Source organism: Vombatus ursinus, unplaced genomic scaffold (genome assembly GCF_900497805.2).
Source record: "Vombatus ursinus unplaced genomic scaffold, bare-nosed wombat genome assembly UNPS02014791.1, whole genome shotgun sequence".
NCBI classification, from domain to species: Eukaryota; Metazoa; Chordata; class Mammalia; order Diprotodontia; family Vombatidae; genus Vombatus; species Vombatus ursinus.
Genome location: NW_020954569.1, coordinates 2,016,366 through 2,041,633, shown reverse-complemented (window position 1 = coordinate 2,041,633; position 25,268 = coordinate 2,016,366). Strand labels below are relative to the sequence as shown.

Genomic DNA, 25,268 nt, shown 5'->3' with positions numbered 1-25,268 from the left:
AGGAAGGAAGGAAGGAAGGAAGGAAGGAAGGAAGGAAGGAAGACACTAAAGAATTTTTTGAAATGTCCAGAAGAGAATAGAAGTTTCAGAAGTAACCTTGGACAAATGGGACAGCTTTTGGAACTTATGCTGAATTTAGAATGTACTTTTTAAAAAAAAACCCAAGATGCATGCATTTAGATTTTCCTTTTCATATGCAATGCTTTTTTTTATTCTTTGTTTATGGAGAAGTTCATGTTTGTCCAGTTAAGAATAACAAAATTTTTTTAAAGGAATAAATAGCATGTTACTTACTATGTGGACTCTATAATAATCTTCTAGCTCTTATCTCTCCTCTCCATTGTAGTCTTGGCCTCCATAAATGCAAAATGACTTGGATACTCTGTAATGTATGCATTTTTTCTTTTAAAAAATATTGTATTTTTTCAATTACATGTAAAAACTTTTAACATTATTTTTTTTAATTTTGAGTTTCAAATTTTCTCCCTTCCTCCCTCCCTGCCCTCCACACTTCCTGAGAAGTCAAGGAATTTGATATAGGTTATACATATGCAGTCATGCAAAACGTATTTCCATACTAGCCATGTTGCGAAAGAAAAACACAGACCAAAAAAAAAAAAATCCAAGAACAAGAAAGTGAAAAATACTATGTTTTTATCTGCATTCAGACTCCATCAGTTCTTTCGCTGAAGGTGGATAGTATTTTTCATCATGAGTCCTTCAGAACTGCTCAGAGAGATTAAGAGCCTTGTCCTAAACTAACCATATTTATAATAAAGTAAGGTAGCCAAGAGTTGAACCCAGGCAAAAATAGTAACAGCTAACATTTATATATCACTTACTATGTGCCAGGAACTATTGTGAGTTCTTTACAATTATTATCTCATTTGATCTTCACAACAATCCTGGGAGGTAGGTGTTATGATTTAACAGATGAGGAAACTGAGGCAAAGTGACTTGCCCCAGAGTCGCACAGCTAGTACATGTCTGAAGATGAATTTGCACTCAGATTTTGCTGACACCAGCACCCTGCTCTATCCACTACACCACCTAGCTCCTTTATCTCCCAACTCTCCTGCATCTAGAATATCCAAATTCCGGTGCATCTACAAAAGTATGCCTTTAAAAATCATTTGTTACTGAATGCATGTGAAGCCACCTTTGTGCCAAACAGGGATAAGGTCTGGCCCTATGATTTTACTGTTACAAGGAACTCTTGGGGAGAAGACTTCCTCTCCCAATGCAGGCCATCACCTCTCTGCTATAGACAGAACACTGGAAGTTCAGAAGATTTGAAAGGGTCACATAGTTCATATGGGTCAGATGCAACACTTCAACCCAGGTCTCCTTGCCATCAAAGACTGCTTTTTATCCACTAGGCGAGACTGCCCTTTGTGACAGTCACATCTGTGTTATAGAGTAAATAGAAAAGAATAATAAATGGAACCAAAGAGTTTAATTTTTTCCATAATATTCGTATCTCAACAATTTGTTCCTTGGGAAAATACTATATTTAGTAATAGGAGTGCTATTTCAGATGGATATTAGTGGTGATTATGGTTTACTTTTTAATATTTATAAGAGGATTTTAATCCTTTATATGAGTGCTATAAATGAAAAGCAATAGAATTGTATTATTCACATTATTTTATTTTCTAAGTAATTCAGTTTTAATACATAGTAGTCTATTCAAGTAAGTGATTTTTTAAAACATGATTTCTGTTAGTTAATTTGGAAGTACCACCTCAGACTAAAAGTACTTCCAAATCTCTTGCCCTCACCTCTGGGGCTTTCCAAGCAGAAGTCTTAAGTCCCTAATTTTTTTTTTTAAATAGAAGAGGGTAACATTGAAAATGTGCCGGGAGTAAGTTGTGGTATTTCTCATGAAGTGCCACAATGAAAATGCCTTTCTAACTAATGCTCAGTTCTCTTTAGTAAAACCATAGCTTTACCTGGCATCAAATGTTAGGGTCTTAACAAACATAGCTTTTCCCAGGTCTTTCTGGGCATTCTGTGTGAGCTACTGCTATGTTATTATCTGCCATGGAGAAAGAAATATGGAACTCAAAATCTTATAAAAGTGAATGTTGAAAACTAAAAAAAGAAAGAAAGATTGTATTTGTAACTTATTCTTATGCAATATACAATCATACATAAATCACTATCCTTAAAAGCAAATATTCAATAAATATAGGTAAAACAATACAATCTTTGCCCTTAGGGAACTAAAAGTGGAATGGAAAATAATATACCTGGAACAACTGGTTACAAATATATATTCACAGATCTTTCTTTTATTGTATAAAAGAACACACATAAATCATACATACATACACACATACATACATATATAATACATATATTAAAGGAGTAATGTGATATTCAGGATAAATAAATAATATTCAATTTTAAAATAATCTCTGCTGACTTCTTTAATTTCTAAATGAATTTTGCTTCTTTTTAAGAATGTCTTTTGTGTCTATGTCAATCAATAATCAATTAAATGCCTACTGCATGACAGGTCCTGTGCTAAACTTTGGGGCTGCAAAAAGTGGCAAAAACTCAGTCCTTTACCTCAAGGAGTTCACATTCTAATGGTAGAGATAACAGACAAATAATTCTGTACATACAGTACAAGTGGAAGGTGATCTTAGAAGAATGGGATGATGTGAAGGGGCAGCAGGAAAAGCCTCCTGCAAAAGGTAAGATTTGAGCTGCATCTTAAAGAAAGCCAAGGAAGCCAGGAACAAGAATTGAGGTGGAAGAGCATCCCAAGTTTGGGGTGATGCGCACTGGGGGAATGGAAAGCCAGTGCAAATGTACAGGGAGTGTCTTGTGCAGACAATGGCAACTAGGCCAATGCAGCTGGATTGAAGACTGTGTACAGGAGAGTAAATCATAAGGAGAATGGAAAGGTAGAAAGGAGCCAGGTGATGAAGTCAATAATGCCAACAAAGGACTTCATATTTGTTTCAGTAATGTATTGAGTGCAGGGGTAATGAATGTAGTCATACCTAACTTCAAGAAAATCACTTTATCAGCTGAGTAGAGGATGGATGGGACTGGAGAGAGGCTTGAATCAGGGAGAGCAATTAGAAAGCTATGTACAAGGGTAGTGGCTATGTTGAGTAGAGAAGAGAGATATGGGAGAGATGTTGTAAAGGTAAAAAAAATGCCAAGAGTTGACAATCAGATTTGCAAGTCAGGGCTTGAGGGTGACACTGAGGTAAGCCTAGGTGAAGATGGTCATGCTCTCAATGATATTAGGAGAGGAAAAGGGGAGGCTTTGGAGGGAAAGATGAATTCTGTTTTGAATATGTTGAATTTGAGGTGCCTACAGAACATCCAGTTCAGGATGTCCTGCTTCTTTGTGAGGTAGACATTTTGTTTGCTGAAATGGGATTAAAAAAATAAGAGATGATATTTATATAGCACTTTAAGGTTTACAAAACACTTTCCACACATCATCTCATTTGATCCTCACAATAATCTTGTGAGGCAGTGTTATTATATTCATTTTATAGAGAAAACTGGGTATGAAAGATGCTAAGGAACTTGCCCCTGGTCACACAGCTAGTAAATGTCTGAGGCAGGATTTGAACTCAGATCTTCCTGCCTCCAACTCCAATACAATATCCACCATGCCAACTATCTCCTTCAAAAAAAATTTTGTGATAGAATCACTTTGAAAAGAAGCATAGTCCCTTGAACAAAAATGCTAAAGGTGAGACAGAATGTTTTGAGACGCTAAAAGAATACTGCCCTGCAGATAACTATATTGAGAAGATCTGTTTGAAGGCAGATCATTGAGTTTAAAATGGCTATAGTGCACTATGGTCCATCAGCTCATCTGCTTAATTCTGTGTTCAGAATTTTGAAGGCTGCAGCTGAGGAAAGGTAAATCTTACCTGCAAAAGGTAAGATTTCAGCTATGTTTTAAAGAAAACAATTGTTTAGGGACTGTGGAAAGATCATATAAGGACTGTTGGGATCAACCCTGACAGAAAGGTGGATTTTTTGAGTTTCACATCACAGAGATGAGCACTGCTGATAAAGAGACACTAAAGTGAGGCCTTATAAGCCAAGAGAGAGGTTAAGATATGACCAGATAAATAAGAGAGAGTAGGAGGAGCTGGGGACAGAAGAAAAAAGAGGTGATAAGAGAAGGTTTTTAAACAAGACAGAAGCTAAGAGATGCTGAACTGAAAGGCATGGTTTGCAAATGTTTTGCCGGGAATCATGATGATTGGAAGAGAAGTATTGCTCTGCTGAGAACTGATTGGCTACAGAATTGCCCACTAGTGTTAGTTTTAGCTTGAGAGAGGAGAAGCCTCTCAATTTGCTTGTCCTGTTCTTTATTGTTTGAGAGGGAGAAACAGAAGGTGAAAGAAAGGCTTTGCATCTGCTGTGCCAGTTGTAGAAGCAAAACAGCTTTACTATGAGTGGATCAGACAAAATAGAATCCTGTCTATTTGAAAAGCTGTCTAGTGAAAGATTGTGTAGCGCTATGACTAGTTGAGAGGAAGAAACCCCTCAGAGCTCCAGAGAGATCTGGGGAGCCTGTCTAGAGAACTAGGGCAGTTCTGTGGTTTGAGGGAACAGCTTGTCACTAAAATAGCTTAACACTCTCACAATGTCCTGTCAAGGGTGGCTGTGTGCTGTAAAAAAATAAAAGCCTGGGAACAGCATAGAAACAGCTTCTTTCAGTGGGAGGATCTGTGAGGAACAGAAGGGAGCAGATAGCAGAGAAGCTGTCTTACCCAGCTAATGGCACACGATGAAGATTATTCTCTATACAGACCAAGGACATCAAGGCTTGCTTTATAGAGCTGTGAGCTGCTCTGAGCAGATTGGTTTCCTTAATCTCATACCTCCCTACTAGGTTTCTAAAACTGTGCACCCTTTCCCCCCATGGAACCTGTGTGCATTTGTGGGAGAATATGACTCAGTTTTATGGGCAGAATATTATGTTTTGGTTATTCCTGCTCTTATGTTGAGTTAATGTAATAATTATTCTTGCTTTTGCCTTCTATTAAGTAAATGTTATATTTGCTCTTGCTTTTCACCTTCTCATTTGGTAAATGTTCATGTTTAAGAATCAATAGTATTATTGTGTCTGATTTTGTGTAAATGGGAAAAACACTTGTGGGAACTCAGGAGTGAAAGCAATAAGTTATAGCAGTATATCACCTCCACATCAGGGTGACCCCCAGCACGCTAAGAGAGGGAATTTTAGTTTTGAGGCTGTAATCATTCCCTCCCCTCAGGAAAAAAAAAGCAGACCTAACAATATAAGAACAGTTTGGGGTGAGTGAGCCAGTCCAGAGGGAGAAAGAGAGTGCAGTTGCCATGTCAGTAGCAAGCCTGGACTACATATGTATTGGAGTATTGCAGTTCTTGTTTTTCTCCCATTGCACAAGTCAGAGATTTTAATTTAGCCAGAAACTAGAGGACCAGAAACCTTCCTTAGCGTAGGAACACAGGCAAAACACAGGAAAGTCTGCTCAGTCTCCACCTCCCTGTCCCTGTCCCTGTCCCTGTTCTTCTCCCTCCATTGAAGGTGAGGTTTCCAGCAAGCACATATCTCTTATGGCCATATACTTCTGCTGCAAGATGTTTTTGCCAACGACACGGGGGAACAGAAATTCCCCACCCCGCAAAGCCTCCTAAAAGCTGAGTCTCCACTTATCTGACACACCACAGTCTATTCCTCCATTTTAAAACTCTGGGTCTCTTCATTTAATTCACTACATCAGTGGGTAGGAAAAGAGGCTCTTAAGTAATCCACATCCATAGGTAAATTCATTGGTCTCAGCTTAGCTTCCTGATCATTTCATATGCAACGGAAACACTCGAATTCTGACATCCTTAGTTTCATCTAGGGGATAAGGGAATATAATTGATCAAACCCAGCGTGACCTCCCCCAACCTCCACTCTCCCATCCACTTGTGTAACCACAGACTACGTACCCTGTCTGAAGTCACAAAGATAGTAAGTTTTTGAATCCTGACCTTATGATTCCAACATTGCCTCCACTTCAGACAAAGTAACCAACAACCATAAAGGAGTTAGGACTGTCTTATGTATTATTTATTTCAGGACCCAGGAAATATTTTGGTTTGGTTTATTTTTAAAATGTTTTTAAAGGGGGTTTTCATTGCATATGTGAAACCTGTGGGCTCAGGCTCGTAACACTGAAGAGCCAGGACTTGAACTATTTGGAACAGGAAAGCTCAGACAAAGAGAAGGATTGAGTAAAGCAAAACCCGTACTTCCCTTTTTTTTAAAAATATATTTCGATCCCTCCCTTTTCTCCCCACCTAACCTTCTAATGCCCCAGTCTTTTTATTTTTTAAATCAAGCTCAACTTCCTCACTTTCCTGAAAGCCAAGTCAAGGCCCCTGAGCATCAAGTCTTCCCCTGCTCTCACACCCACCCACTCACCATGTCTACGCCCACACCTACAAGGAATCTCCACCTTTCCAGAAAATAAGAGCTGGGGGGAGGGGGTGTTGTAGCGAAGCGATCGGCCGCTGGGAGGAGCGAGCGTGGGAGGGCTGGGGGTGAGCGTAGCAGAACGGGGGTGTGGACTGGTGGCACCGCCGCAGCGCCCGCCTGGGGGACAGGTGGCTGTGGCCCGCTGGAGCAGACTGTACGCGGTGGGCAGCTGGGGAGGGGGCGAGGGGAGGGCTGAGGGAGGGAGCTCCAGCGAGCGTGGGGCGAGGGTGGCAGCGAGACAGCCAGTGCCACCGGCAAGGCTCTAGAGGGAAGCGGCGCTGGTGCGCGCCATGGCCCCGTCCTGCCGCCGGCGGCGGCCCCTCCACCACCTTCTCCAGCTTCTCGGGCTGTGCGTCCTGCTCGCCCCGCTACAGGTAAGGACGTGGAGTGGGCGCAGGGACCGGGGCTGGGTTTAGGATGGAGGAGGACCTTGGCCAGGCGGAGTCGGACCCGGGCAGACCCTCACTATGACCAGGATTGTGTCGTCCACGCCTGGTCCTGTTAGAAGCTCCAGGCCACATACACATACGCATGCACACACACACAATAACACATACACACTTATAAACTAACACACATATACACATTTTACACACATGCTGCTGTTTAACCTCCCCGGGACCAAAGCCTGGAGCCCGGCGGTGAGAACCGCTGGGAGAAGCAAGGGAGCACCCGGAGGGAAAATGGGCTGCTGCCACCGCCGACTGTGACTCAAAGCCATCCAACCCAGGCTTCAGGGAACGAGCAATGTTGTTGTTTTTTCTCCTGCTTATATACTTTTAAAGATCTGTGAGTTCATGGGGCCAGTATTTCCCCAGTCCGTGCAGATCATGACTCCTCCACGCCTTAATTTCGTGAATTTCTGTGGCCAAAGGAAAAACGAAAATCCGCCTCACCAGGCATCCAGCTTCTGGTAATGAACCTCTCGGATTTAGCCGGCTGGCTCTCCGAAGAAAGATACACAGCCTTGACTGGGCCTGTAATTGAAGCCTTGCCAGTTTGGGAGAACCTGCCAAAACTCGAGCTTCTAGGAGGCAGGGTCGCCTCTGTACCAGGATGGTACTGAAGCATAATACTTTAATGGAGGATTGTTGATGGTAGTTTGGTGGGAAAGGTGAGCAGTGCTTTATTTTGTTTTTAAGGAAAGCAAGCACCGATGTTCAGCTCTGCAATTGCCCAGTCAATACCTCTAATTCAGTGCACTAATCGGGACCCCAACCCTCCTTTCCTTATACGACAGAGAAATGATGACCTCCTTTCTCCATCTCCCAGAACTTCTCATAGGAAAAGGGGGAGGGGTACCTGGGGTAGAGAGAAGCAGAAAAGGGGAAATCCAGAAACTCTGGTAGCAAGGTATAGGACACTTTTCATGGAGGAAGCCTTCCAAATTTCCAAAGAAGGAAGGACAGTGGTGTGATGGTGAGCAAGTCAAAAGCAGGCAACTAATTAAAAAGAGGGAAACCAAGAGTTCCAGCTTGGGATGAATGGGTGGCGACGGCTTTGGGATCTTGGTCTCCTGACTCCAGCCCATTGCTTGCCACAATCCCTGCTAGGGAAGAATGTCTAGCTAGGGAGCAAAATTTAGAAAATAAAATATGTGAACAATAACAATAATAAATAGCACTTTAAAACCTGAAAGGATCTTTACATCTCATGTTATCTCACTTGAGAAACTATTTAGGAATTAGTTATCCAAGTTATGGATTCCTAATACTTCTTCCTTATCCATCTTGTTGCCCTATTTTGTGTGTTTGCATTTGTGGATATGTATGTGTATTTCATTGGTGATTGATTATCTTATCCCCCCCCAAAAAAAAAAACTTTGGGAGGAAAAGAAAAAGGAGGCAAAATTTTTAAATGGTAATTTGTGCTGTAGCTTGGAAAGGAGAAAAGATCTAAACTAGTTTCTGAATTCCATCCTGTACCTCTAATAGTGGAGAAAATGAAGAGTTGTTAGGGAAAGGGTACTTAATTCCATATATGTATACATATGTGTGTATATGTGCAAGTGTATATATGTATATGTGTGTATATGTACATATTATGTATATTATATGTGTATATGTACATATTATGTATATAATGTGTGTATGACATAAATATCTATCTATTTGTAGCTTTTACTAGCTTTGTGAACTAGATCAGGTTGCCTGACCTCTTTGCCCATCAGTTGCCTCATCAATAGAATGGGAATAACAATACCTACCCTACCATGTCAAACAGGAATGTCATCAGGAATGTCATCGTGTTGAAATGTAACAGTAGCTACCAAAGCACTTTAGAAACAAAGAAGTGTTCTGCAAATATTAGGCACATTTCTTTTGTGTGTCTCTTTGAAACCTTGCACACAAACACAGTGAGTCTAGTAGGGGGAGAGCATCTTGTTCTAAGGGACTAAGAAAAGTTTATAAATGTTTAACATTACAATAAGTGACATTTATCTAGCACTTAAAAGTTTGCAAATTATATGCATTTACTCATTTGAGCCTCCCAACAACCCTGTCACGTTAGTCTTACAGGTTTTATTAACCCCATTTTACAGATGGGTAAAGGGTCTCAGAAAAGTTGGAAAGTATTTTAATTTTTGCCTTTGTATCTCTTGCTCCTACCTTAGTATCTATCTCATTCTAGGTACTTAGCACAGTGCCTGGCACATAGTAGGCACTTAATAAATTCGTAATAAATGCTTGTTGAACTGAATTAAGTGACCTAGACAGCTAGGTGGTGCAGTGGATAGAACTGTGGGACGGGAATCAGGAAAACTTGAATTCAAATTTGGCCACAGATACTTTCTACCTGCAAGACCATGGGCGAGTCACTTAACCTGTTTGCCTTAGTTTCCTTATCTGTAAAATGGGAATAATCATAGCACCTATCTCCCAGGGTGGTTGTGAGGTTCAAGTGACTTATTTATAAAGCATTTAACTTGGTGCCAGGCACAAATTAGGTGCTATATAAATGTTAGCTATTATCATTATTATTTCTTGTCCATGGTCACATGGCTAATCATCGTCAAAGGTAGTATCTGAACTTTGGCAGTGATGTTTACTACATTATGCTACCTTTCTTTTGGGGTGAGTTAGTGACGGTATTCCATTTTCACAGCCAGGAAAATGAATACTGAGGATATCAGGTAACTGTGCCAGAAAAAGATGCTAAGTTTCTGTGACAATTGAATGGTAGGGTGATGGCCTGAAGTTAATAGGGGTTAAATGCAGGACTTCCCTGAAGCTTGTGTAGTTTTGGTAAAGCCTTTTTGTTTTAGGTCAGGTTTGCCCTGGGCTAAGATCACTTCCTGGGGTCACCTTCCAATAACAACAACCCTGGGAGCTCTGTACCAGTTCTGAAACATCCCTTATCTGAATAAATAACAATTTTAAACTTACATTCATTAGCACTTCAATGTTTAGGGAGGATTTTACATATATGGGAGCTAATCCTCACAATCACCTGGTAAGGTTAGTAGTGTTAAATATTGTCTCTCTTTTACATCAGACTCTGGGGGGGGGGGGTATATTCATGACTGATCTAACAGCAAGTAAATGATTGAGCCAGAATTCTAACTCAGGTATGGCAGAAAGAGCTCTTGATTGAGAATCAGAAAGACCTGGGTTCAAGTCCCAGCTCTGCCACTTTATGACCTTGGAGAAGATACCTTCTCTCTATGGATCTGCTGCCTCATCTGTTAAAATAGCAGATCTCATCCATCTCAAACATCTCAAACACTGTGATTTTATGATTCTGATTTTATCTTCTGACTTCAAGGTTAAGATACCTGTTTCCCTGAACAAAATTGGTTTTGGAGGATCCTAGTGGTACATGTTCCCATGGATTCAGTTTGAAATCAAATGAGATACCCCTTCATCTGCTGAGCACCCACCCAGAGTCCCAGACTCTTACCTACCCATGACCAAAATCTAGAAATGATTTAATCTGCTCAGGTTCATTGGATCCAGATATTCTCCTGGGTTCTGTTACCCTCACCTAAAAGAGTACCTAGACAAATTAATTGCAACCCTGATAGGAATACTTTAAGTTGAATATCTATTTAGCTTTTGGACACTAGGACATTAGGATCATAGATTTGGAGCTAGAAGATGTTAGCAGACACATTCTTATTTTATAGACTGAGGTCCATTCTGGTGAAATGATTTCTCTAAGTTTGTACTTCAGATCTTTCGAATCCTAATCTCTCTGGGACCATTTCCTTACTAACTCATCCAAAATCAGCATAGTCAACCAGTATCTATGTTCCTAGAGGAGAGCTGTGGCATAGAGTTTAATGTAACAAAAAATCCAGAAATCATTTATGTTTGGTTTGACCATACATAATTTCTGTGGTGAGTTTGCATGTATCCTAGTTTTTCTTTTCGTCCACTGGATTTGCTTTTTTTCTTTTGTCTGTCTTACACTAATATTAACATTACTTTTCAAAGAATACAACAATGCACAAAATCATGAAGAATCTGTCTGGTTGTTTCCTAGCTTTGCAGTCTTATTAAACCCTATTCCCCTCTTTATACTCTATGATTCAAAGATTCTTGCCCCCTTGCTATTCCTTATATATGGCTTTCTATCTCCAGCTTGGTTTATTTTCAAGGGCTGGCCTCTATGTTTGGGATTTTCTCCCTCCATGTCTCTGCCTGGCTTCCTTCAGGTATCAGCTAAGTCTCACCTTCTATAAGAAGCCTTTCATGGTCCTCCTTAATCTTAACCCCAATTTATCTTGTATATCTTGTTTCTCTATAGCTATTTGCTTATTGTCTCCTCTATTAGATTGTGAATTCATTGAGAACAGGGACTGCTTAAAAGCACAGTACTTGGCATATAGCAGGTGCTTAATAAATGCTTATTGACTTGGCCTTGAAGGATACTGGGTGGGAAGCATAAACCAATCTAGAATGAAGACCTTCTCACAGGTAATTGAGAGTTGACTGAAGCCTGTAAGTTAGAAGTGTAATGAAAGTTCATTTTATTTAGTATCTATTTTGACTGGCAAAATCAACAGCAGCTAGGTGGCAAAGTAGAAGTAGATAGAGTGCTAAGGCCTAGAGTCAGAGTGACTTATCTTCCTGAGTTCAAATCTGGTCTCAAACACTTACTAGCTGTGTGACCCTGGGCAAGTCACTTAACCCTGTTTGCCTCAGTTTCTTCATCTGTAAAATGAGCTGAAGAAAGAAATGGCAAACCATTCCTGTATCTTTGCCAAGAAAACCCCGAAGAGGGTCATGAAGAGCCAGATACAACGGAAAAACTACTGAACAACAACAAAAATTTGATTAGAAAGTCAACTAGGATGATTGGAAATGAAGAAAGCAGAAAAACCTAATGGATTTTGAAAAAAAAAAATGGACACTTCAGGTGTTGCTTAATATGTTCAGCAACTTAGGCAAGGGGCTCCTTCTTTTGAGCTGGAGAGCCCTGCTCTAATGAAATACAACCTTAGAAAAACTTGCTATAGCCAACTAGTTATGTAACCACATGCTTTTCTTGGGAATTGGAGGTAGAATCCCATTTCTACAAGCAATGGTGAGCAATAGTGTAGAGAATGTTTATTTTTTTATTTGTATCCATGAGGCCACGTATAGTCCGGGGCACCTAATAAGTGCTCAGTTAATGTTTGTTGGATAGAATTAAATTGTAAAAAAATAAAAATTAGTAACGCTTCAGATTCTAGTGAGAAATTACCAGAAAAACAAACTAATTTTTCCCAAGGTACAAATGTCCAGTATGAGCTCTCTTAGCAATTCTCAGCATGGGCCACTTTTCACAGATTTCCTTTAGACCCTTTTAATTGTGCTTATCTGCAACTGGACAGGATGCTTCTGGCAGCAGGAAAAAAAAATCATTGCACTTGCCAATTAACTAAAGATAATATTGGGGGGAGGGTTTATGTGCTGGCTTTACAGACTAATCCCAGCCCTCTAGACAGACTTCTACTTGTTTTGAAAAGCAAATCAAAATGCAGTGTTCGGTACACTGTTGATGACAACTGTTTCTCCCATGGGTCCACTCCATTCCTTTCAGATCTTGGCAGTGTCATTTGCAGTCCACTGAAATTTCCAATGCCTACAGCTCTGGCTGCTGCTACAGGTGCAAGGTTTCCTAGAGATTGTATTGTTTGACTTATGAGAGAGCACAACTAGGGAATTTCTTGTGCGTTATGGCAAAAGAGGAAGCTTCGAGCAAGGACCTTTTCCAGAAAATGCAGTGTTACTTACTTGTCATCATTATTACTGTCATTGTCATTTCTCACTTACCTGAAACAGATCCATATTCTCGCAATATGCCAAAAAGCCTCAGCTTTAGGAGGGGAGGGTTTAAAAAAACAACACACACACACGCATACAACTTCCTCATAATTGTGTTTACATAACTACATGAAGTTTACATGAGAAGAATGCCTTTCCAGACAGGATAAGGGACAATTAGGTGACAAATAAAATTTTCATGTAATGCTGAAAGTCATGGCTATATATTCCAAGGGAACATGAAAGGGGAAGGGGGCGGGGCAAGACAGAGAGAGTCATTTATTTGGCAGCTACTACGTCGCAGGTACTGTGATTTTACAAATATTATCACATTTGATCCTCACAGCAACCCTGTGAGGCAAGTGCTATTATTATTATATTTTATGATTGAGGAAACTGAGGCAGGTAGAGGTTAAGTGACCAGCCCAGGGTTTCACAGCTCGTAAGTTTCTGAGGCCAGATTTTAATTCATGTCTTCCTGACTCTAGGCCCAGTGTTCTAGTCACTGGGATACCACCTGTCCCCTGTAATAAAAAAATAATATAAAGACATATATGAGACAGCAATTGTATTATGAACTTTGGAAGTTTTTGTGTGAGAGCTATTGTCTCCATATGTAACAGTAGACAAAGGAGTCTTACCAGCCTACCCCCCCATCCCTCTTTTATGACTTTGCAGATAGTAAAAAAAGAAATACTCAGTTCATGAAAACACAGCAGACAGTTGTGACTTTGAACTTTTATAGTATCCTGGTACGTCAAGGTAGCACGGATTTTATTGAGGTGGTAGGTCGGGGGGAAGAAGCCTATTAGAACAAAGAGAGATATCTTTGTGCTTCTGCAGACACTTCGTGTCAAAGAAGGATCCTTGGGAGAACCTAGGAGTCCTCAGGAAAAAATAATCACCAGACTGGGGGGTGGGGGTGGAGGAGGAAGTTCTCCCTGATGGGAGCCCTCTCCCAGTTGATCTTTGCTGTCACCCAGTCATACCCTGAGTACCAGACTTTTGCTTATAGGAAATAGTGAATGTTAATGCAGAGAACCTCAGTTCTTGTAGAATCACAGCAATCCGTGGGGATTTTAGTTCCCCTCTTTTGTTTACTGAGAACACTTAATTAAGATGCTTCCCTTAACACCCTTCCCCACCCCTCAAAAAAATTAAAATCAATTAATTAAAAATAGCCTTTGTGTTGACAAATGAATAGCTGAGCTCAGATTTCCTTATCCAACTCTTATCAGGAAAATAAAACAATAAAGATGTACCTTTGAAGGTCAATAAAGGCATGTTTTGTGAGGTCAGGAAAAGGGAAGTCCCAGAGTTGTAGCTCTCTGCCCACCACATTGTTGTAGAAGGTGTTAGGTGAACTTTAGCTGCTGTGTCACTGTTAAAATTTCATCTCTCTCTGCTTTGCTGTCCTTTATTTTCCTGTTCTGAGATTGTGGAAAGAAGAAAACAGAAACTGTTTCTCTAACATTTTTTGGACCTGTGATTTTTATCAGTATAGGGAGCACCAGGTGAGGAAATCTCTTCTACCAGTGCAGATCAGCAATTGTTTTGCAATTTATAGGTTTTTTGGGGCGGGGGAGGGGAGAGGGGGTACTGAGAGAATAAGTGACTTGCTGCCCGTTTTTGTCAGTGGCTAGATTTGAACCCCAGGCTTTTTGACTCCAAGGCCTGCCATACCCCCTCCCTATCCTCTATGTCAGGTTACCTATCTTTGCCAACATGGTATGTTTAATTGCTGAAAGAATGGTATCATTTTTGGCCTTTCCCCCTCTCCTTGAGAAAGCTGCCCCCTGCTGGGCCATTTGTGATCCCGAAGAGAAGTATGCTTTGAAACAGCTCCAACTGCACTCCTGCCTCCCTTTACCCTTATTCTAAAACTGTAGTCACTCTTCCATGTCTGTAAATCATAGAGTAAGTACACAGAATTACTTGTTCAACCAGGTAATTTTTTTCTTCTAGAACCTTTACACGAATAATTCAGCTTGTTGCAAAGTTTCACTATTATAATCTCTTTGTACATTTTCCTCTGGTTACAATTTATAGCTCTTTTTAATATGTATGTATGGAACCGTAGTAATAATTTGTCTCTTCCCTTCCAACTCAAAGTTCAGGGAAAAGAAAAGCAGGTTTAAACAAAGCCAACAGAAACATGAGAGGTTTCAAAGTGCTTGTGAGATTTACAAGTAATTGGACATTGGGATTTATGTATGATGTATGTATGTATATTTGCATTGTATTTTATTTTTATTTTTTTATTTTTAACATGTGTTTTTAAAACTTTGGGTTACAAATCGTGTTGTATTTTTTATAGAGAAGTATGTCCCTCTGTGCTCTATCTGTTCTGGGTCAATGCTTCTAATTTGAGTTTCCTGCAAACAAGATGGGCTTATACAGGCATAACCAGGCTAGTTTCCCCTCAATCTCTCTCCTAATATTAGAGTAGTCAAGTGACTGGCATCTGCCGTACTCTTTGTCACAGGAATGTGTTACTTAGAGTTTGCTCAAACACTGAGAAGGCAGTATATCCCCTAATCAGCAGACACAGTTTATGACTGTCTGATAACAATTTATTTTTATTGGTTCTGTCTGATAACAATTTATCGCTGAGAAAGGTCTCAACTGAAATCAGTTGCTGTTTAAACACCCCTCAAATATAACATTTAATTACTGAGTGTAATACTGGGGTTGGGGGAACAGGAGGTATTTGTTTTGCAGATTGCTTCCACCTTGAAAGAGAAACTTGTTCAAAGAAGAAGTGAGGTGCTCTCTCAGGGCAAGTATTCCTCCTGCCCAAGTCAGAAAGTTTAGACACTTGAGTTTTTTCTGTGGGAAGGAAGTACCAGGGATGGAAGGAAGCACATGAGTGAAATGCCATTGATATTGATTCCTTAGAGACTCCAACATATATACCATTTATAGCTTTGTGATTTTGGTTATTTTGCATTCAGGGAAGTCATGATAATCAGCACAAGCCCATACATAGCCTGGAAAAAAATTTAGCTTGAACCAGAAAAAAATTCAGGATACATTCAAGTAGGATTATGAATGAAAATGGAAAATATGACCAACGATCTTGTCACAGGAGCCCAGGGAATAGCAGCACCTCCCAGACCACTAAAGCTGCTTTTAGCCCAGTCCTCAGAGCCGGTTACTGAGGAAGGCCCTGTGGAGAAAGGGCTAGCCATCTCCACCAATTGCCAGCCAACAGCCATGTACAGAGCAGGCAAGCTAGCCTAGCTGAAGCAGCAAGGCACCATGAAGGAGAGATAGGAGACAGTATGTGCCAGGCAAGTCAGACTACCACCATCTTTTTGATCATCATTTACCCTCAGATCCTGGTAGAAACAGCCTAGGACCCTGACCCTAGGATCTTTGTGAATAGCAATGCTTCCGGTCCAGTGCCCTAAGCCATCATCCTGGGAAGCAGCCTGGTAACTGCTCCTGCAGGTGTTGCAGCCACAGCTAATGAAGACCCAGAAAAGAAAGTTCTGGCCGCCAAAGTCCTTGGCACTGTCACATGGTCCAACATCAGAAACATACAGTTTTATCAATGGAAATTACATTAAAGAAGAGGCATTAATATCTGCTTTGCTGTTGCACTTTGAGAAGCATGAGGCTTTTCCATCTGACTTGGAGCTAAAATCTTCCATTTCTGTTGTTTGGAATTTGAGCTCCTTGAGAGCAGGGACTGTCTTTTCTATTTGCACCCCCTTCACTCAGCACAGCATTTGATACATAGTATGAGCTATATTATTACTATAAATGCTTCATCCATTCATTCAATTATTTAATTTTATAAATAGTTTATAAATATTATATTTTTCAGGTTAATAATGTTCATTGCTATCAGATACCTCATCATGGTGGGTTTTGGCCAGGTATAGATTGAAAAAGTTGTCTGATATTTTTATAACCAATCCAGTTTTATTTATTTACTGACAGATAACACAATAGCTCCTTAGACTTTGTGAGCAAAAGATATTTTTATCAATGAGTAATATGCCAGGTTGGGCCAGTAAGTAACTTTAAAATGGTACTGATTATTTACTTTCAAAGGCTAAAATGGAGGATTAGCATTTTTACTTTCACTCTCAGTTATGATAACCTTCTAAACTCCAGGGATAGGAAGGAAGAAAGAGAAGAGGACTGGTATTCAGATTTAATGACTCTGAGGTTATGCCAAAACAAAGTGGGCTGTACTTGACATAATACCATGAAATATACTTATGGAACCTCTGGTTTTCCAAATTTCAGAATAGCATTTGGGTGTGAGTGCATGTGTATACTCTGTTCAGAATGACATCCTGCTCAGCTGATTTAAAGAAATTAGGGAGCATGTAAATATCTTGTCAAGCTTTCAAAGCTTGATGTTTGTTTGCCTCCATTTTGGTCAATAGAACACTCGTTTTGAAATCCAAATATAAATTCTAGAATATTTAAGAGTAAAAATTCATTAAAACACACACACACACACACACACAATTTAAGAACCATGCAACTAAGCATTTAGGCCAGGAGGGAGGTGGGAAGCCTCTAGACATATAGCCTTGGATTCATTACACAAGGACTTCTTAACTTTTTTTGTGTGTCATGATGGACTCCTTTGGCAGTCTGGTGAAGCCTATAGACCCTATTATTCTCAGAATAATGTTTTAATACCTAAATAAAACCCATCAGACTATAAAGGAAACCAATTGCATGGAAACATGGTTGTCAAAATAGTTCTTTAAAAAACCAAGTTCATCCTCTCCTAATTAAGAACTTGTACATTAAATCATAGCTGTGGTAGCACCCTCTTTGAGGAGAAGAAGCCAGGCAGCTGTTGTCCCCTATACCTGTCCCAAGCCCACCCAAATCTATCATACCACTTTGCTGTAGAGGAACAATCGTCATTCAGCAGCAAAGTCAAGACAAGAACGTATATACTGTGGGCAGTTTTTCAGAATACACTGGAGTGAATCAGAATAAGTCTTATCTGCAAAGGTAGTCCTAAGGTAGGGGGCTCATTCTGTAAGAAATAATCTATTCCTTATGTATGCAGAGCCTATATCAGATTGCATACTTTCTTGGAGAGGGAGGCAGGGAGGGAGTGGGAGAAAATTTAAAATTCAAAAGCTTATGGAAGTGAATGTTCAAAACTAAAAATAAATAAATTAATAAAAAGAAATAATTTATTTCTTCATAAGGATATAGAAGTTAAACATAGAAAGAAAAAGAAATAACAAGGAGGAGATTTGACAACAGTATCCTCTCTCTCTCTGTCTGCTAAAATTTTGAAGTATAGCATGTTGAGAAAGAATGGGGAATTCTGCGACTTCCTTTAGTTTTCTTACACATGATTGTGTTTCTACCTACCTTTTTTCATTTTACTTCTAAGTTGTGGTTGGCAGCTCAAATCCCTTAAGAACTTAATAGTGATTGAGCATAAGTCAAGTGCTTTGAGAGGGTTAGTGGACCTTAGGACATTCTTCAGGAATCTTTCTTGAGTCCATGCCCTACTCTTACCTTCTTTTTGTGTCCTTTACTCCTGCTGCCATCCCTCCCTACTCTGAGATTACCTACCATTTAAATTGTGTATTTCTTGTGTGTTCGTACTTACTGAAATGGTGTCTTCCTCCTTAGAATGTGAACTCCTTGAGGGCAGGGATTGTATTTTTTGCCTTTCTTCATAACCCAGGTAGCACAGAGCCTCACACAATAAATGCTCACTTAATAAATGCTTATTGACTGACTGACCTAGCAGAAAGTGGTATGGTGGATCCTAGATGAGTCATTATCCCTTCTGAGAAAAACTCTGTTAAGCTCCTTAAGGGAATTTAGATCTTGGTTTGTCAAGATTCTTTAGCAAGATTCATCTCCCAATAAAGAAGGAGCTGTAGGGACAGACTTAATGTATCAAAAGATCATTTTTGCATAGTATCACCTTCACTTCAGAGACTAACTGAGATGCAAAGAAGGAATTCCTGGACTCAAGTTGAGGTAAGTAAAGATGAGGCTGTGAAATCAGCACTATATGCTATGAAATCTGTAAGTCTGTCTCCTATTTCAAAGCTGATGACTCTATGTTAAAAAAAAAAAGCAAAGTCTATGTATCCCCAGCTCCAACCATGGTGCCTGGCATATACATAGTAATCTTTCTGATCTTTATATAATACTTTTTGTTCGTTTTAATATCCTTTGACATCTCGTTGCTAGGCACACTTCAGGTGCTAGCTATGTGACTCTGGGAAAGTCTCTTTTAGCCTCAGTTTCCTCCTCTGCAAAATTAATATAATAATAGAATCTACTTTACAGAATTGTTTTGAGGTAGCATGGTGTAGTGGATAAAAAACACTGGTGTTAAAGTCAAGAAAAATCTGGGTTCAAATTTTGTCTTGGCCTCTTGCTGGCCATGGCTCCTTGCACAGATCACTTAACCTTTCTGGGCCTCAGTTTCCATGTCTGTAAAATAGGGGAGTTAGACTGCATGACCTTTAAGACCCCTTCCATCGGTAAATCAATGATATTCTGACAAAGTGTATTTAAAGTGCTTTTCAAACCTTAATGTTCTATATATGAGTATTTGCTATTATTACTATCTCAAACTTTTTGGTATAAGCAAGAGTCACAGAGAGAACTCTCAAGAATCTTTGAGTCTTGGGGCAGCTAGGTGGCACAGTGGATAGAGCACTGACCCTGAAGTCAGGAGGACCTGAGTTCAAATTTGGCCTCAGACCAAACACTTGACACTTACTAGCTGTGTGGCCCTGGGCAAGTCACTTAACTCCAATTGCCTTTAAAAAAAAAAAAGAATCTTTGAGTCTCGAGCAATGATAGATGGGGCATGAATATTACTCTAATGTTCCATGTGTCCTCTTCCTAAAAGTGTATTCAGAAGGAGACATTTTGTATGATAGAAGCCTAACCTCAACAAATGTTTATTTCGTCTTGCTTTTACCTAGGAAAATGAGATGTTGCTCTAAATGTCATCTAAGGTCCCTTAAAACTCTATATTTATATCCCAGTGATGTATAGACATTTAAGATAGCAGGCTGCCTTCCAGATGACAAGAAGAGCCAACTAAAACTCTCTGTTTTCTGCATCAGAGTAATAGTAACTTATTACATTTCCTGTTCTAAATGTTAAAAGTACGAGAGCTACTTCCCTTAGTTGCCAGAAATTTGAAGACTTTCCATTAAAAATGAGGAAGAAAAACTTTAGTTTTGGTGAATGAGAAGGCAAAACCTGGCAAGAGGGAAAAGGGCATATAGTAGTGCAAAAACCCCTATTTGTAACCCCAAATCTTTTGGGTATTGATGAGGTCCCTCCCAAAAGGAAAAAGAAACCTATAATGTATATAATGCAGTGTCCTTCACAAAGCATTTTCTAAGACTGATTTCTACAGTTGCTTCCTTTTCTAATTGAGATAGCAGTTAATTTAAAAGAACATTACCCTAAAGCAATGGAAATGATGTAGTTGAAGTGATAAAAATCACTAAACTAGATATCAGAAAAGTATTGGACCTTTAAGAACCTTGAGAGTAGAGAGTGTTTTGTTCTTGGTATCTGTAGCCCCAACATGTAGCACAGTCTGACATGCAGCAGGAGCTTAAAATTGTTTGTTGATTGAGTAAGTAAGCTAGTTCACCTGTTCTCCTACCTTCCCTGGACTCCTGCTTTTGCTCCAAAGACAGGAAAATCACATTTAAGTGAAGCTGTATCTGTAGGGGAGAGAAACACTCTTCCTCTGTGACCCAGTCCATTGTTTGTCATTGCATAAGTCTGGAAGCCTTCCTGGGTGCTGCCCTATAGCCTTCCCTTCTCAGACCCCTCAGAGGACTTTGTAGCCCTCTCAAGGGCTTCTCTCATCTTCCTGAGTTCAAATCTGGCCTCAGATACTTCCTAGCTGTGTGACCCTGGGCAAGTCACTTAACCCTGTTTACCCCAGTTTCTTCATTTGTTAAATGATTGCTGGAGGAGGAAATGGCACAAACCACTCCAGTATCTTTGGCAAGAAAGCTCCAAATGGGATCAAGAAGTCAGATGTGACTAATAAACAACTGAACAACAAAATTTCTGTGTATATCATATCACCCCTTTAGACTATAAATTCCTTGAGGACAGGGATCCTGATCTTATTTATCTTTCTATTTCCTTTGATGCCCATCATAGTGTCTTCTATATCATAGATATACAAGGTTCCTACCTTGGAACTTGGGTTCAAATCTCATCCCTGACGCTACCTATATGACTCTAGGTAGGTCACTTAACCTCTCTGAGCCTCAATTTCCTCATCTGTAAAACAAAAGGTTTGACTAGATATCCTTTACGGTTCTTTCTAGCTCTACAAATTCTGTATTTTAATCTTTCATATGATTGAAGATTGTTAATTGCCCCACTATTTCCCCATTTTCTGGACTTAATCCTTCTTGTTCCCTTAACCTTTTCTTCTCAGGTCCTATTTTCCATTATCTTATCCATTTATCTTTCCATTCTCCATGTCTCATTTTACCTTTGTAGTCTCAGAACAAGAACAATTTTTTTTCCCAATTTGCTTCTTATGTCAGAATGTAATTATGAAAGAAATGGGGAGACACATGTCCTTTCCCTTAAAAGTGGCAAAATGGAAACAAACTTATAAATGTGTTTGGGAAAGTGTTACTGTTCATTTGTTGTCAGCTTTAACTTGGTAATTCCTTGTAGGCTGGAACTTTGTTGTTAGTCCATAACTTTGCTATTTTGTGGACTCTTTAAGAATTGCTATTAACAAGCAATGAAAAAAAGATACTATACATCTTTAAGAACAACTGATTCATCTGGAAGAGAGAGCACTAGCCCTTTGCCATGTCAGTGCACCAGTTCAGTCTTGACTCAAGAGGGAAGAATAGTGTGACATCCTGAATCATCCATGCCACTTCCTGAAGCAAAAAAAAGCCCTGACTGCTTTATATCCCCCTCCCCCTCCCAAAGCACTGTAGGAGCCTGTTCTCACCCAGCTTGTTAAAATACCAATTGAGTGTGCTATAGGTTAAGTCATTAAGCTGTATTCCCCCAATACCTAAAAATACCTAAATGCATGCAATAAAATAAAATGTAAAACCATTAGACTGTAATTTCAGGTCTTCCATAATGTGGCTCCAAACTACCTCTCCATCTTTATTTCATGATACTTCCTTTATTCACTCTGTGTGTAGAAAATCCAGACTATTAGCTATCCTTAGTTGGGTCCTTTCTCTTCTGCCCACATGTATTTATATACTGCTTGCAGCAAACTGTCTTCTGCCTGTTAAAATTCTTTCCTTCTAAGAGATTAAAATGGCTATACTCTTTGACCCAGAGAGCCTATGACTGGTTATATACTACTACCAATATTACTAAAAATAATAACAACAACAACAACTAACATGTATATAGTACTTACTACATGTCAGGCACTATGCTAAGTGCTTTACAATTCTTTCATCTGATCTTCACCACAACCTTGGGAGGTAGAAGATGTTATAATCTCCATTTTATAGATGAAGAGACTGAGGCAGACAGAGGTTAGTTAAAGTGACCTGCTTAGGATCATACAGCTAGTAAGTGTCTGAGGCCAAATTTGAACTCAGGTCTTCTTGACTCCAGGTCAGGCCCCTAACTGCCAACAGAGTTAAAGACAGAAAGGTACCATATATACCAAAATATTCATAGCAGCCCTTTCTGTGATTGTAAAGAACTGGAAGCAGACTATGTGTGCCCATCAACTGGAGGATGACTGATTTGGTGGTACATGAATGTCATGGAATATGACTGACAAAAGAAAAGATGAATGTGAAGAATTCAGAAAAGTATGGGAAAATTTATCTGTATTGATACAAAGTAAACAGCTTGAAAAACCATGCATAATGATTACAGTAATATAAATAGAAAAAAACCCTGAAAACTACATAATTATAATGACCAATTTTCTCCACAGAGAAGAGTTGAGAAAATGGACATCCTTTTTTTCTTTGCAGAGGGAGGGGACTATGGACACAGAATATTGTATTTACTGTCAGACATGTTTTGTTAGTTGGTTTTTCTAAATTACTTTAAAAATCTTTGTTTTAAGATGTGTCTCACTAGGTAAGGGAAGAGGAAAGGAGATTTAGAAAGGAAGATGATGTAAAAACAAGAGAAAACAATAAAATAAAATTTAAAAATTCTTCCCTCTGAAGTCCAGCTCAAGTGCTATTTCCCCTTGAAAGCCTTTCTTGCTCTCAATGACTACTTGACTCTCTTATAGACATAAAGATTTCATTGACTCTCTTATGCTACTTGGTTTAACCTATTCTATATTCATGTTTCACATTTTAACTTATATAATAGTTATATGTAGACTTAGACATGCAAAGAACATTAGAGGTCCATTAATCCAACCTCTCATTTTACATTTGAAGAACTGAAGCCAAGAGAGGTAAGTTAGTTGCTCAATTCACTTCTAGAAGAGCCCAAATTTGAACCTACATCTGACTTGAAAATCCAGTGAACCATTGTGTTATGCGTCCCTTGAGTGCAGAGACTGTATCATTTTTAATCTTTTCATTCCTATTGTCTAGCAGTTTCTTGCACATACTAAACATTTAACAAATGTTTATTGAATTGAATAAAAGCTTGATGTACCATTACTAAGCTGTAGTAGAATTATTAAATCATACCTCTTAGCTTTATAGATTTATAAAGAGATTCCACTATATTTTAGAGTAAGGCTATTATGATTACTATCATTCACTGCCATGTATTTTGTGTGGTATACTATTCTTCTAATCCCTTCACCACTAGGCAAGTAATGAGAACCTGAGAGAAAAGCAATAGAAATCAAGTTTTTGTATTAGGAAATCTAACTCACTATTTGGTTTCATGTTAGATTCCATTTTCCCCTTGATAATGATTACATCAAATTCATCAAGAGGTTGAGGGAAAGGTCCTCAGGACACTGGATGAGCTGTTTTGGAGGTGGACATGGGCACACGCTGCCCAGGATGAGAAAGTATGGATGGGTTGCATTTTGCACCATTGAAGGGAATAACCACATTTGTGAGATCACAGTTCTGTATTCTGGTCATATGGTAGAATTGCATGAACACAATCAGATTGAAGCATTCTTTCAGTGGTTTGGGTTTTATATGTCTCCACAATAGAGAATTCCCATTTCTCAATTCTTTTAAAGTAATTTATTTCCTAAACTCAGGGTGTCCATGACGCACCTGGAATCTTCCTCAGTAGGAGGGGTATCATTTATGATAATGGAGAATTTGGGAAAGAAGGATGGTTTGTGGAGAAAGAGCATGAGCAGGGTTTTAGATGAATTTCTTTTACGTAGATAGTATGCCCATCTGCTCAGGGCTCATTTAAGTCAGGTCATTTTTCATAAGGTCACCTAGTCTATAGGATTATTGTATTAAAAGTGCTTTGTATGTGTTATATAAGTGTGAGTCATTGCTTGATGGAAGACTTGAGATTACATATATGAGAGAACAGTTTCTATTTGTATACCTTTTACAGTTCATTTGCATATGAAACTGGCATGGGGAAGAAGGGAAGTCTTCAGGTAAAAGAGGAAGGGAGTGGAGAAGAGAATGATGTTATCACTTAACCACAGTCATACAGAAGAACTTAGTGCAAGCAGCAGGTGAAGACTCCTCCTCCAGGCTGATTCAGATTCAGACCATAGCAGATCCCTTCTTTTAATTTTTATTTATCTATTTTTTTTTCACCAAACCTGTGATTTCATGAATGTAGGGAACTCCTAGTGACAAGCTTCCTCCACCAGTGTGGATTGACATCTCTCAATTTATAACGAGAGAGGCACCTGTGGGCACTGAAAGGCTACGTTACTTCCTAGTGTCTCAGTCAGTATGTGTCATAGGCAAAACCTGAAGTGGGGTCTTCTTGAGATTCTAACTTGTAAGCCATGCAGCTTCTTGTTTGCCCTCTGTTGGTGGAAGCATAGTGCAATTGTGGAAATTGTGGAAATTGTGGAAATTGTGCAAATCCATCCAAACCCAACTCATGCCAGCGATGCCTGTAGGAAGTAACCAAGATGAAGAACTCAGTGCAGTGATGGACAGCTATGAACCAACATCAGAAGCAAGACAGGGTATTTACAACGTTTGCTGGTGGATTCTTTCTATTTTCACTTTGCTTCCCGGTTCTAAATATTCTGAGCAATTTTCATTTATAATTTCCTGAAATATGGCATCCAGACTTTTTTTTCTCATCATAGTTTTTAGAAAGTCTGATAATTCTTTGTAGTTGTTTTTGGTATTTATCTTAGATTACCTTAATGCTTTATTTTTTCTAAAAGAATTTTTTTGTTTCATTTTGATATTTCTTATTGTATTGTTAGGTTGTTTTCTCTCTGACCCATTCTAATTTTCAGAGCATCCAGTTCTTGGGTAGGGTTTTCCCCCGTCTAGTCTAAGGAGTCAGTTTTCATTACCATTCTTTCCTTTCTAGCTTTTGCATCCTGTATCTCGTTGCATTTCCTCCAGCTACTCCTTCAACCTCTGTGG

The 25,268-nt window shown here is 39.3% G+C and overlaps 1 protein-coding gene across 1 annotated transcript in view; it reads left to right on the top strand.

The window, feature by feature from the left end:
• The first annotated feature begins 6,789 nt into the window (after positions 1-6,789).
• The window catches only part of TNFRSF11A (TNF receptor superfamily member 11a), a 114,618-nt gene continuing 96,139 nt past the window's right edge, over positions 6,790-25,268 (top strand). The window contains exon 1 of the mRNA XM_027869061.1: positions 6,790-6,873. Coding sequence (XP_027724862.1) covers positions 6,790-6,873 — 84 coding nt within the window. The remainder of the gene's footprint in view (positions 6,874-25,268) is intronic.